A 15,470-nucleotide genomic window follows, 5' to 3' on the forward strand; every position below is an offset into this window, starting at 1 on the left:
ATTCGACGGTTTTTCATTAGAAATGAATTAACCCTTTCAGGACTGATCCATTTTTTGCTTTCTTATTGTAGTTTTTCACTCCCCGCCTTCCAAGAGCGATAAAGTTTTTCTTTTTCCATCAATAGAGCAGTGTGAGGGCTTATTTATTGCGGGAGTAACTGTAGTTTCTATTGACACCATTTAAAAGTACCATAAAATGTACTAGAAAACTGAAATTGGAAAAAAATCTGATTCCATTTTTTGGGGGTTTAGTTTTTACAGCTTTCGCCGTGCGGTAAAAACTAAACATTTACTTTATTCCGCGGCTCAATACAATTACGGTGATACCAAATTTATATAGTTTTTTTTATATTTACTGCTTTTACAAAGAAAAATCTATTTGTTAAATACTAATGGATTGCAGTATATTGTTATTCTTACAGGCTTCTGTAACAGAGCGATCGCTGTACCTGTCCTTTAGTCCCGGGTGTCAGCTGTAATACACAGCTGACACCCGCAGTGTATGGAGCGGGCTCAGCACGTGAGCCGGATCGATCCATACATCAACCCCCGCACCATGACAGGCAATTAAGTCATAGTGCGCAAAGGGGTTAGTGCACAGCGGATGGTTTAAAGTGAAAATTGCAATTTTCCACTGGTATGCCATTTTAGTGCATAATATGTTGTGCCCAGTTTGTGCCACTGAAGACAAATACCTCATAAAACGTTAAGAGGGTTCTCCCGGGTATGGCGATGGGTGCAAACTGCTGTTTGGGCACGCTGCAGGGCTCAGAAGGGAGGGAGCGCCATTTTGCTTTTGGAGCGCAGATTTTGCTTGGCAGTAGTTTTGTTTGGGGTTTTGCTGGTATTTCAGTTTGTAATGTGGGTGCATATGTAAGCTGGGCAGAGTACATCAGGGCATAATAAGAGGGTATAATAATGGGGTAAATAAATAATAATTCATAGATATGTGGCAGGTGTCACACTGATAAATGGCGCCCAATCTTATCGCTATATTCTGAAAGGCAGAACTTTTTTTATTTTTTCACCACCGGAGCCGTGTGAAGGCTTATTTGTTGCGGAACAATGTGTAGTTTTCACTGGTACCATTATGGGGTACATGCGATTTTTTGATCACTTTTTATTAAATTTTTTTGCAATCCTGACCAAAAACAAGGAATTCTGACAATGTTTTTTAGTTTATTTTTTTGTGGCGCTCACCGTACGCTATAAATGACATTGTTACTTTATTCTGCGGGTATATGTATATAGGTTTTTTTATATTTTGCAGCGTTTGAACAATAAAATCACTTATTTATAAAAAAAAATCAGTGTCACCATATTCTGAGAGGCAGAACTTTTTTTATTTTTTTAGTCCAAAAAGCTGTGCAGTGGCTTGTTTTTTGCGGGATGGATTGTAGTTTTTATTGGTACTATTTTGGGTACATGTGACTTTTTGATCACTTTTTATTCTTTATTTTGGGAGCGGTGGTGGGTGACCAAAAAATATTGATTCTGCCGTAGTTTTTAATTGATTTTTTTGGGGTGTTCATCGTGTGGGAAAAATAACATTATAGTTTTATAGTTGGGGTCGTTCCTAACGTGGTGATACCAAATATGTGTACTTTTTTAACGTGTTAATTTTTTTCCTATAATGAAAGACTTATTATAGGAAAAAAAAATGCATTTTTTGTTTATGTAACAACTTAATTTTAGACTTTTTTAAAAACATTTTTAGTACCTTTTTTTACTTGTCCCACTAGGGGACAATTAGACTTGCAGCTTTGATCGCTGCTAGAATACATTACACTACCTACGTAGTGTAATTTATTCTGTCATTGTGACGTGACAGTCACACTGACAGGAAGCCTCGGAGGACCGGCCGGGGGCTGCTCCTCCGAGGCTTCCGTACATGGCAACCCGGAGGCCATTGTCTGGCCTCCGATTGCCACAACGAGCATCGGCAGCCCCCACTGCCGATATGCTTCAAACCCCTTAAATGCGGCGATCGCAATCGGTCGCCGCATTTAAGGGGTTCATTGCCGAAAGCAGCGGCAATGGTCCGCTGACCATCAAGACTGTTGTGTCAGCTGTCTGGGACAGCTGGCAGCGCGGTCTTGTCGCTCTGTGTATACACAGAGTGACAGTTTGAAATAGTGACGAAAATGAACGTCCTGGTGCGGGAACTAGCACCCGACCATGATGTTCATTTTGGTCATAGGTCGGGAAAGGGCTAAAACGCCACCTTAGCTTCTGTAATTTTAGATATGGAGAACATCAGTGTTTCAAACTATATGTAGAGCGATGTTGAGATCTGAAAAGTTAAATTCAGCCCTGAAATCTCATTTTAATAGATTACAATGGTTATAACAAATGACTGGTGTGACTTTCACTACAAATAGAAGGAAACAGTCCTAAACTGACCTTCTAGACTATGAAGTCACTTAATATTAGAGCAGGGAACCGAATGAAGCAGACTGGCACACTTGCATGAGTCTACCCACCCACTTCACACTTCTGCCCACAAGCACAGTACAGGCAATATGTCAGGGAAACCTGCTACAGTTTTATGCATTTTTCTATGTTCTGCATTAAAAAAGGCAGAACAGAAATGATCTCTGGTGCAGGAAACTGGACCATTCATACAATATAATAATATTGATTATCCGCAGAGAAGCATTTTCCAATAGCTCTGAAAACTTTTTCAACCAATGACGCTGGTTTCTGTAGTCTAAATATGATATTTTGCATTCTTGTATTATCAATAGGAAAAATATACGGGCCAAATTACCTCTGCGTCTATGTTCATCAGGACATCAGCCCTTTACGACGAAGGACGGATATATCCGTCCTGTACAGTTGCTAGTTCCCACATAAGAGCGGATATATCCGTCCTCTGATCGCGCGGGTACTGCCAGTGTACCCATGCGATCAGCGGCAGGAGCACGGCTGTTATACACAGCCTGGCTCCTGCCCCAACTGCCGGAATCGAAGCGCGCTCCGATTCCGGAAGTTTAAACCATTAAATGCCGCTGTCAATAGCGAAATCTAATGTGTTTGACAGAGGGAGGGAGCTCCCTCTGTCACCCCATCGGCGCCCCCGCAAAGAAATCGCGGGGCGCTGTTGGGTTTCCATGGCAGCCGGGGGCCTAACAAAGGCCCCCAGGTCTGCCTTCAGCAAATGCCTGACCGGCAATAATGCTTTGGTATACTAAGTATACCAAAGCATTATATATGCGATCATTAGATGTAAAAGCAGTTAAATAAAGTTTGTGAAAAAAAAATTACAGTCAAAATAAAATAAAACTTTTTTATTTAGTAAAAGTGTCAAAACAAATAACACATATATGGTATCCCCGCGATCTTAACGACTTGAACAATAAAATGAACACATTAATTAAACTGCCGGCGTCCAAAAAAAAACAACGGCAAATTTCTCTCTTTTCTCCCATTCCCCCCCATAAAAAATTTAATAAAAGTTAATCTATAAGTTCTATGTACCCCAAAATAGTACTAATGAAAACTACACCTTGACGCGCAAATATCAAGCCCACATACGGCCACGTTGACGGAAAAATAAAAAAAGTTACGGCTCTTGGAATGCAGCAATGCAAAAACAAGTCATTTTTTTCTAAAAGGGTTTTTATTGTGCAAACGTAGAAAAAACATATAAAACCTTTACATATTTGGTATCCCCGTAATCGTGCCGACCCATAGAATAAAGTTAACATGTTATTTACGCTGCATAGTAAACAGCGTAAATTTATAACGTGAAAATCAATGCTGGAATAGCTGCTTATTTTCAATTCTCTCCTAAAATAAAGTTAATAAAACTTAATCGATATATTATAAGCATCTAAAAATGGTGCAATTACAAAATACAACTCGTTCCGCAAAAAACAAGCCCTTATACGGCTATGTGGGCGGAATAAAAAAAAAAAAAGTTACGACTCTAGGAACGCGACCGTGAAAAAACAAAAAATAATCCTTGGTCATTAACTCGCAAAATGGCCTGGTCATTAAGGGATTAACATACTCAAAATTCATCATATACTCATTTGCTAAGTCCAGAAAAGATCGTTTATGTTTTTCTGTATACGAAGTGTCAACATTCTGCAGATATAATGCACTCACAACAGTGCTTGTTGCCATCAGGGTTCACAAACCTCTCAGTAAGTTGTAGTGTAACTTGTTACCTAATGTAACCTTATATAACTAGAAACCGGATACCCCAGTGCTGCCAGGCAATGGTTCTGAACACTGAACCACCGTGGATGGTTGTCCTAAGGTCTCATTGGAAAAGCCAAATATCGAGAATCCAAATAAAAAGCCCACATTTCAGTAATAAGTAGAGGGACATATGATTGCCAAAATAGTATAGACCTAATAGAGCCATCTAAAAGAGGAAAGACTGATAAAAGCATATGTCAGGACATTCACCTTTTCCAGTTTAGAATGCAACTCTCCGACTTCAGCTTTACCATAATCTTTAGCCTGTAAATAAAAGCAAGTTGTGACCATTATTATCATCCAGGTTTCCATGCTGCTCAGTCTACCCAATATTCACAAAATGCCATTAGACCTAGTAATATGTGAGTTGTATGTAAGAGACGTATAACATTCGGTCTTTATGCAGAACAACTTTTAAAGCGGATGGAGCCAGATCAACCTGATGCCAGGCTAACCATTGAATTTTCTGTGCCGTTGTGAACCTTTCAAGGGACAATTGTGTTATTTTCCTATAACAACCACGTGGGGAAGCACATAGTTATTATATTATATTTTCCCATGATAACATTAGGGATAAATGCTGGTCATAAAAAAAAAAAAAGAACCATATAATTCACATGGTTATAATTTATAATTTTTTGGGGTGAGAAAACTTTTCACTTAACACTGAACAAGCTATATAATATGCTGAGGCGTAGAAAAGCTGGATTACCTTCTGAAGTTTCTGCTGACATTCTGTAGCTTTGCGCTTAAATTCGTCTGCTGCGAATCGTGACTCTCTCAATTCTGCCTCATATAGGTCACTACGTCTTCGAGCAGCGGAGAGGTCTTCTTCCAACTGCTGCATCATCAACTTCATCTCTTCCAGTTGGGCTTGAAACTCCTAAAGGGTGTGACACAAGCTAGTAAACCGGAAGCGTTCTTCAGCACAAATAAACTATGTTTTTACCGGTTCTACCGGAAGGAATTCCTGTTTGATTGTTAAATGGTCCATGATGGGTTAGACATATTCACATTAAAACTTTTTAAGAACATCTAAGCTGTGCAAAGTTGCACTAAAGAAATGAAGGGTTCATACATCAAGGCAGCATTAGGATCCTATACCCAGAAGGCTTCCAAACTAATTAGCACAGAGGACAGCTCATACCTGCTCCTTAATATCCTGAAGCTTCCGGCTCTGTTCTCGGATATCATGAAGAAGCTGTAGAGCCTTGTCATCCTCCTGGGAGACCTCCATCCGGGCCTGCTCTAGGCTGCGCTTTAAACTCTATAACATGGAACATTTTAAATGTATAAAATATTTGATTAGTAATGCCGAGAAACAAGAGCAACAACGTTTATATAGATCTCTTACCTACATTAGAAAACGAATGGGAGAAGAGAGTTTTTGGCAGTTGAGAACAGGATGCCGGCTTTATTGACACAACCCATCAAGCAATAACAGCAGCCAGTTATGTTTCACCCAACTATGGTCTCTTGAACTGTAATAGACTCTTAAAACAAGAGCTAGTCTCAACACTAAGAAGACCCTGCACATAACCCCAACTGTATTATTGCAAATGTATATGACACATTATACATTTCCAAATACTGGATTTATCCTCTTTAAAGGCTATAAAAACCTTTGATGACTTTTTTTATTTTACTAAAACAATGTAGTGTTTAGTGCAACTTTGTCATTTGTTTTTATGAAACAATTGTTTTACTTTTTGAGATACAGATTTTATGTATCCTGGATAAATAGAAGATGTATCTTGCGGTGAAACCCGGATCTGTCAGGTCAGCAGGACTGACCGCTTTGGTGATAGCGGGTCCTGCGTGTCTCTGACACACATGATCCAGCTGTTATCGATCACATCTAAAGTTATGAACTTAGATGTGATCGATAACAGGTGGGTCCTGCGTTTAAAAAAATAAAGGATAGCCCTGATCATAACTACAGTACATGCTAGTATTATGTGGCATTAAAAGAGACCCTGCCACTATGACAGACATCCCAGTGTAGTTTCTGACAGATCTATGCTACAGAGTATAATATCATCCAAAATGCCAAACAGGGAGCTGAAACGAAAGCACTTCCTGGTTCTGTGGAGTCACATGGTGTATCACATGATCCCTCATAGTCAGTAGCTCTGAAAAGGATCATGTGCCACTAGTATAACTAGGGCATAGGGCTGGGCGATTAATTAAATTAATTTGATTAATTCGCCCTCAAGGTCTGTTTTTTAACAGAATCGTTGAACTGATTCTTTAGTGGCGCCGTCGTGCCATGCTGCAGGACCGAACTGGGACTTAAAATCAGCCCTGGAATTTTTAAACACACAGGTCCACCGCAGGCCATACGCAGCCGCCAGTGTTGGGCTGGAGTACATGGGACCACCTTTCAGCTATACAAGACATGGAGAGATGTATTAAAACAGGTGTTAATGACAAGAGGAATAATTCCCGATAGCTCCAACTCCAATGAATCCACTGCTTTTCCACGAGAATAATGAACATGCTCGTTATTCTGGAGGATTTTTTGCGCAGAGCCGAAAAAAATTTAAGCAGACTTATTTCTGCTGCATGTGAATGGGGTATAAAATAGCTCATTCACTATTAATGGATGCAGAATGTTAATGGATTTGAAAAGGATTTAGGTGTAGAAACAGGGACTTAGTCCTAATCAAATCCCGATTGCGTGATCATGGCCTAATACTGACGTATAAAGATTGCAAATTATACCAGTATGCAATGCTAAAATATCACCATACTGTAACTAAATAGTATGATTTCAAGTTTATATTCAGCCATATACACACGCACTCACATGCTGGACACATGACGCTCAGATGCAAAACACGGGCTGGACACATGCTACATTCCTGCTACTCACACCTAGGACTAGGGATGTCACTATACCAGAATTTGGACTTCGATACCGATACTTCGTGTAGTATTGCGATTTCGATACCAAAACGATACTTTGCCAACAGTAATAAAAACAAAAAAAAAGTTCTTCCATTTTCTGACGTGAGGCGCGAGGTGTGATGAATTTTGAATGTGCCTCTCATTAATAGTAATTAACCCCATCATGTTTCTCAGTCATAATGGGTTAATGTGTAAGGTACATGATGGGGTTAATTACTATTAATGTGAGGCACATGGAGGTTAAAGAGGCTCTGTCACCACATTATAAATGCCCTATCTCCTACATAATCTGATCGGCGCTGTAATGTAGAGAACAGTGGTTTTTATTTTGAAAAACGATAATTTTTTACAAAGTTATGAACAATTTTAGATTTATGCTAATTACTTTCTTAACAGACAACTGGGCGTGTTTTTACTTTTGACCAAGTGGGCGTTGTACAGAGGGTGTGTATGACGCTGACCAATCAGTGACCAATCAGCGTCATACACTTCTCATTGTTCCAGCCCAGCTTCTTTCACTGCAGAATCACACTATAACAATGGGCTGGAACAATGAGAAGTGTATGACGCTGATTGGTCACTGATTGGTCAGAGTCATACACTTCTCTGTACAACGCCAAGTTGGTCAAAAGTAAAAACACGCCCAGTTGTCTGTTAAGAAAGTAATTCACATAAATCTAAAATTGTTCATAACTGTCAAAAATGATTGTTTTTCAAAATAAAAACCACTGCTGTTATCTACAATACAGCGCCGATCACATTATGTAGGAGACAGGGCACTTATAATCTGGTGACAGTCTCTTTAAATTCATCACACCTCGTGCCCCACAATAAGTGAAAGAAAGCAGTTTTTATTTTATATTTTTACAGCGTACACATCATAAAAATAGTTTTGCAGGTTATTACGGCCGCGCCAATACCGAATATGTGTATATTTTATGTATTGAGACTTATTTTAATGTTTATTGTAAAAAATGTGTATGTGTATTTTTTTTTTATTTATCCCCTTACCGCACCAGGACGCACCGGTACGTCCTGTATTGAAGTGCTTTAAGGCACTGGGACGTATCGACGCGTCCTGGCTAAAAACTGTCACCCTGTCAAAGGACAAGGTGACAGAACTGTGCCGTCAACGGTTTATGACAGTTGATCAGCACAGTAAGACGGCAGGGGACCAATTACAGCGGTCCCCCGGCCGGCGATTGCTGTAATCGGTCAGTCACAGCAGACTGACAGATCACAGCTTCATGAGGTGGTGTATGTGGATGGCACTGGCTCAGAAGCTAAGCCAGCGCTATCACCGCCGGTTATCAGCTGTCTGACACCCCGCTGCAACGGCCAGCACCGGAGCTAGGCTCCGATCCGGCCGATTAACTCCTTAGATGCATCGATCAACGCGATCGCTGCATCGAAGTGTGAAGTGTCTTCTAGCCTGTCGGCAGGCATGATGGTTGCCATGGGCGCGGGTGTCAGCTGTTTGTCACAGCTGACATCGTGCTCTAACGGCCAGGACCAGAGCTAGGCTCCGATCTGGCTGATTAACCCCTTAGATCGCACCCTATGGTTGCTATGGCAACCGAAAACGAATAATCGCTTCCCAGTACGGAAGCCCATTAGCCCCGCCGGGAGGCAAAGCCCAACAGGCTTGCTGTCAGTGAATAGCTGACAGCTCTAATACACCGTACTATGTAGTTAGTGCAGTGTATTAGAATAGCGATCAGGGCTTCATGCCTTCAAGTCCCCTATTGGGACAAAAAAAAAGTTAAAACAAGTTAATAAAAATGTTGAAAAAAAAATCAAGTTTCATGTTAAAAAACACTATAACAGCTTTTTTTCCTATAATAAGTCTTTTATTATAGGAAAAAGCAAAAAACATTAAAAACAAAAGTACACATATGCGGTATCCCCTGTGGTATCCCCTGTTTGTTAGTCACTACCCCTCGCAAAACAGAATAAAAAAAGGGATCTAAAAGTTGCATGTACCCCAAAATTATACCATTAAAAACTGCAACCCGTCCCACAAAAAACAAGCCCTCCCACAACATTTTTGACGGAAAAATAAAAAAGTTATGGCTCTCAGAATATGGTGACACAAAAAATAAATTATTTGAAACAAAAGCGATTTTATTGTGCAGACGCTGCAAAGCATAAGAGAAACGATATACATCTGGTATCGCCGTAATCGTACTGACCTGCAGACTAAAGTAAAATTGTCATTCATAGCGCATGGTGAACGGCGTAAGAAAAAATAATAAAAAACTTCAGAATTGCTGGTTTTTGGTCACCTTGCTTGCCAAAAAAAAGGAATACAAAGTGATCAAAAAATCGCATGTACCTCAAAATGGTACCAATGAAATCTACAGATTGTCCCGCAACAAATAAGCCCTCACACAGCTCCGGTGGTGAAAAAATAAAGAAGTTCTGGCTCTCAGAATATAGCAACGCAAAATGTGCAGAGTGTTCCAAAAGTGGATAAGATCGGGCAGCATTTCTCAGTGCGACACCGGCCACACATCTATGAATTATTATTTATTTACCCCATTATTACATCCTCTTATTATGCCCTGATGTTCTCCGCACAGATTACATATACCCCCACCTTATAAACTGAAATACCAGCAAAACCCCAAACAAAACTTTTACTAAGCAAAATCTGCGCTCCAAAAGCCAATTGTCTCTCCCTCCCTTCTGAGCCTTGCAGCGTGCCCAATCAGGAGTTTATGTCCACATATATGGCATCGCCATACCGGGGAGAACACGCTTAACAGTTTGAGGTATTTGTCTTCAGTTGCACGAACTGGCCACAACATATTGTGCACTAAAACGGCACATACCTGTGGAAATTTGCAATTTTCACTTTGCACCATCCACTGAGCATTAATTTCTAATAGAAAAAAAAAACCTGTGTGGTCAAAATGCTCACTACACCCTTTAATAAAATGCCTTCAAGGGTGCAGTTTCCAAAATGGGGGCCACTACTTGGGGGTTTGTTTTACTATTTGACCCCAAACCCCTGCCATTGTGGGCTAATGCTGCGAAAATCACCAAAATAGGACTCACATGCGCCTTTCACTTCTAAGCCCTGTCATATGTACAGGCAAATGATAAATGCCTTGAGGGATGTAGTTTACAAAATGGGGTCACTTCTCAGGGTTTTACACTCTACTCTGGTACCTAAGGGAGCTCTGCAAATGCGACATGGTGTCCGTACACTCAGTACATATATACAGCATCAGAACCAAGCTCAGTACATGTATACAGAATGCGCACATATATATATATATATATATATATATATACACACACACTCACATATACATATTACCAGAACCAAGCTCAGTACAAATACATTTCAGTACTGAGATCATTTGCAAAGTCAGGTTAGCAGCTTCCAGTATGATCTGAACAATGGTAATGATATACTGGGAGTTGCTTACACCCCAAAAAATAGAACCCTCCATCATCTGTACAGATCATACAGTAATAATTAGGTTTCGTTCTCATCTGCGTCGGGGTCCCGCTCATGGGTTCCATCAGATCGTTCCGTCAGGGGAACCCACAAAGGGAAAACAAACGGAAACCATAGCTTTCCATTTGCATTATCATTGATTTCAATGGTAACGCTTCCGTTGCTAATGGTTTCCGTTTGTCTCAGTTTCTCAAAGGTTTCCGTTTTTTGGGCAGTATCAATAGAATAGTCGACTGTATCCATCTGTAATTTATCACATCTAAGGCCGGATTCACATGAGCGTGTGCGTTTTGCGCACGCAAAAAACGCGACGTTTTGCATGCGCAAAAGGCACTTAACAGCTCCGTGTGGCAGCCCCGTATGATGTGCGGCTGCGTGATTTTCGTGCAGCCGCCATCATTAGGACTCTCCATTTTGGATGTTTGTAAACAGAAAAGCACGTGGTGCTTTTCTGTTTACATTCATAGTTTGACAGCTGTTGCGCGAATCACGCTCGTCCCACGGAAGTGCTTCCGTGTGGCATGCGAGATTTTCACGCACCCATTGACTTCAATAGGTGCGTGGTGCGCGAAATACACACAAAGAACGGACAGGTCGTGAGTTTTTCGCAGCGGACTGACGCTGCGTAAAAATCACGCAACTGTCTGCACGGCCCCATAGACTAATATAGGTCCGTGCGACACGCGTGAAAATCACGCGCGTTGCACGAACGTATATCCCGTTCGTCTGAATAAAGCCCTAACTTAGATGTGATGTATTACAGGTGGATCCTGTCAGTCCCACGGACCTGATGTGTTCAGGATTCACGTAAGATACAGCTGCTCTGTATACAGGATACAGAGAATCTGTATCTCAAAAAGTAAAAAGATTTTATAATTAAAATAATAAAATGATAAAGTTTCACAAAACACACTGACACACATACATATATATATATATATATATATATATATATATATATATATATAAATATGTAAATCCCTTTCGAAGGTGTACATAGCCTTTAAAGTGTAGCTAAACGTTTGATAGACTTCTGACATGTCATAGAGACATGTCAGAAGTTTGGATTGGTGGGGGTCCGAGCACTGAGACCCCCACCAACCACTAGAACGAAGCAGCTGAAGCGCTCGTGTGAGCGTTCAGCCGCTTCCTGTCTGTTCGGCTTTTTCCGGAAAGCCGATGTATCGGAGTATGGGCTCATAGACTTTCTATTGAGTCCGTACACGATACATTTATTTCCGGAAATAGCCGAAAAGACACGAAGCGGCTGAGTGCTCACACGAGCGCTTCAGCTGCTTCGTTCTAGCGATTGGTGGGGGTCTCAGTGCTCAGACCCCCACCAATCCAAACTTCTGATAGGTCTCTATGACATGTCAGAAGTCTGTCAAACGTTTAGCTAAACTTTAATGCAAACAATCAGATCGTAACAACCATTGTCCAGTAAAACACGTAGCACATGCAGTTTTACCAAAAGTCTGTGTAAATTTTAAAATGATTGTTAATGTCCATACAGTTTTTTGCAGACATTAACAACCATTTGAAAACTGTGCTAACTTCTGGAAATGCAGCATGTTGACGTGGTTTGCAGCAGTCTCGTTGTAAGACAGCAGCTACTATATGTATATACTGTACGGGTATATTCACACAGGGCGGATACATTGTGTAAAAGCACACAGCGTATCTGCCCTGTGCGCCGCAGGGAATTCCAGCTGAAAAAACGCACCAAAAATTGTGGTGCAGCTTTCGGCCAGGAATGGCTGCTGCGGTCACATGTGAAACTCGACAGTCTATTCTTGCTCTTAGAAATGAAGGCTATTCCATGCGAGAAATTGCCAAGAAACTGAAGATTTCCTACAACGGTGTGTACTACTCCCTTCAGAGGACAGCACAAACAGGCTCTAACCAGAGTAGAAAGAGAAGTGGGAGGCCCCGCTGCACAACTCAGCAACAAGACAAGTACATTAGAGTCTCTAGTTTGAGAAATAGACGCCTCACAGGTCCTCAACTGGCAGCTTCATTAAATAGTACCCGCAAAACGCCAGTGTCAACGTCTACAGTGAAGAGGTGACTCCGGGATGCTGGCCTTCAGGGCAGAGTGGCAAAGAAAAAGCCATATCTGAGACTGGCTAATAAAAGGAAAAGATTAATATGGGCAAAAGCACACAGACATTGGACAGGGGAAGATTGGAAAAAAGTGTTATGGACAGACGAATCGAAGTTTGAGGTGTTTGGATCACACAGAAGAACATTTGTGAGACGCAGAACAACTGAAAAGATGCTGGAAGAGTGCCTGACGCCATCTGTCAAGCATGGTGGAGGTAATGTGATGGTCTGGGATGCTTTGTGCTGGTAAAGTGGGAGATTTGTACAAGGTAAAAGGGATTTTGAATAAGGAAGGCTATCGCTCCATTTTGCAACGCCATGCCATACCCTGTGGACAGCGCTTGATTGGAGCCAATTTCATCCTACAACAGGACAATGACCCAAAGCACACCTCCAAAGTGGAGGTGGAGTGGCCAGCGCAGTCACCAGATCTCAACCCCATAGAGCTGTTGCTGGAGCAGCTTGACCGTATGGTACGCAGGAAGTGCCCATCAAGCCAATACAACTTGTGGGAGGGCCTTCTGGAAGCATGGGGTGAAATTTCTCCCGATTACCTCAGCAAATCAACAGCTAGAATGCCAAAGGTCTGCAATGCTGTAATTGCTGCAAATGGAGCATTCTTTGACGAAAGCAAAGTTTGAAGGAGAAAATTATTATTTCACAAAAAGTTTGGGGTCACCCGGACAATTTTGTGTTTTCCATGAAAACTCACACTTATATTTATCAAATGAGTTGCAAAATGACTAGAAAATATAGTCAAGACATAATGATTTTTATTTCAAATAATAATTTTCTCCTTCAAACTTTGCTTTCGTCAAAGAATGCTCCATTTGCAGCAATTACAGCATTGCAGACCTTTGGCATTCTAGCTGTTAATTTTCTGAGGTAATCGGGAGAAATTTCACCCCATGCTTCCAGAAGCCCCTCCCACTAGTTGGATTGGCTTGATGGGCACTTCTTGCGTACCATACGGTCAAGCTGCTCCCACAACAGCTCTATGGGGTTGAGATCTGGTGACTGCGCTGGCCACTCCATTACAGATAGAATACCAGCTGCCTGCTTCTTCCCTAAATAGTTCTTGCATAATTTGGAGGTGTGCTTTGGGTCATTGTCCTGTTGTAGGATGAAATTGGCTCCAATCAAGCGCTGTCCACAGGGTATGGCATGGCGTGGCAAAATGGAGTGATAGCCTTCCTTATTCAAAATCCCTTTTACCTTGTACAAATCTCCCACTTTACCAGCACCAAAGCAACCCCAGACCATCACATTACATTACCTCCACCATGCTTGACAGATGGCGTCAGGCACTCTTCCAGCATCTTTTCAGTTGTTCTGCGGCTCACAAATGTTCTTCTGTGTGATCCAAACACCTCAAACTTCGATTCGTCTGTCCATAACACTTTTTTCCAATCTTCCTCTGTCCAATGTCTGTGTGCTTTTGCCCATATTAATCTTTTCCTTTTATTAGCCAGTCTCAGATATGGCTTTTTCTTTGCCACTCTGCCCTGAAGGCCAGCATCCCGGAGTCGCCTCTTCACTGTAGACATTGACACTGGCGTTTTGCGGGTATTATTTAATGAAGCTGCCAGTTGAGGACCTGTGAGGCGTCTATTTCTCAAACTAGAGACTCTAATGTACTTGTCTTGTTGCTCAGTTGTGCAGCGGGGCCTCCCACTTCTCTTTCTACTCTGGTTAGAGCCTGTTTGTGCGGTCCTCTGAAGGGAGTAGTACACACCGTTGTAGGAAATCTTCTGTTTCTTGGCAATTTCTCGCATGGAATAGCCTTCATTTCTAAGAGCAAGAATAGACTGTTGAGTTTCACATGAAAGCTCTCTTTTTCTAGCCATTTTGAGAGTTTAATCGAACCCACAAATGTAATGCTCCAGATTCTCAACTAGCTCAAAGGAAGGTCAGTTTTATAGCTCCTCTAAACAGCAAAACTGTTTACAGCGGTGCTAACATAATTGCACAAGTGTTTTCAAGTGTTTTCTAATCATCCATTATCCTTCTAACACAGTTAGCAAACAAAATGTACCATTAGAACACTGGAGTGATGGTTGCTGGAAATGGGCCTCTATACACCTATGTAGATATTGCATTAAAAACTAGACATTTGCAGCTAGAATAGTCATTTAGCACATTAACAATGTATAGATTGTATTTCTGATTAATTTAATGTTATCTTCATTGAAAAAAACTGTGCATTTCTTGCAAAAATAAGGAAATTTCTAAGTGACCCTAAACTTTTGAACGGTAGTATATACATATATATATACACATACATATCTACACAAACACATTATATATACATACTATATCTACACACACATGTGCACATCACATACCATATATACACACATCACACACACACAAATATGTACATTACAATGTGTACTTCATATGTGTATAATGTGTGCGTAAACACACATGCACTTTTTATGTAGGATAATTGTGAAGGGAGTTCAGCATTTTGATGGGGGGAGAGCCTTCGCTCCAGCAATTCTCCTGCTCACAGCCCGACACAGTGCGCGTAGACAGTCTCCCCTGCCTGGAGGTTGTGTGAAGAGTAGGGAGTAGGGGGCGGGGGGGGGGGGATTCTAAAGTAGCACAGGGAGTTTTGTTAGATAGCAGCACAGACTACAGCTGCTATTACAGTCGGACAGCAGTTCTTGCTGTGCCGCCCACTTAGAAATGCTGTACCCTGCCGCCTAAAGCCGGCCGTCGACAGTGATCGTTTGGGCGGCCAGCAGGCGGCCCACTGTTCACTGGCCCATCTTGT

The 15,470-nt window shown here is 41.4% G+C and overlaps 1 protein-coding gene across 3 annotated transcripts in view; it reads right to left on the minus strand.

Moving 5' to 3' along the window:
- Window positions 1–15,470, minus strand: part of CIT (citron rho-interacting serine/threonine kinase) — a 123,191-nt gene that overhangs the window by 60,462 nt on the left and 47,259 nt on the right. For all 3 annotated transcript variants that reach the window (XM_075831126.1, XM_075831117.1, XM_075831132.1), the window contains 3 exons: window positions 5,357–5,476; window positions 4,922–5,092; window positions 4,420–4,473 (listed from right to left, as the gene is read on the minus strand). In XM_075831126.1, the coding sequence (XP_075687241.1) occupies window positions 4,420–4,473; window positions 4,922–5,092; window positions 5,357–5,476 (345 nt within the window). The remainder of the gene's footprint in view (window positions 1–4,419; window positions 4,474–4,921; window positions 5,093–5,356; window positions 5,477–15,470) is intronic.

Source organism: Rhinoderma darwinii, chromosome 1, assembly GCF_050947455.1.
Source record: "Rhinoderma darwinii isolate aRhiDar2 chromosome 1, aRhiDar2.hap1, whole genome shotgun sequence".
NCBI classification, from domain to species: Eukaryota; Metazoa; Chordata; class Amphibia; order Anura; family Rhinodermatidae; genus Rhinoderma; species Rhinoderma darwinii.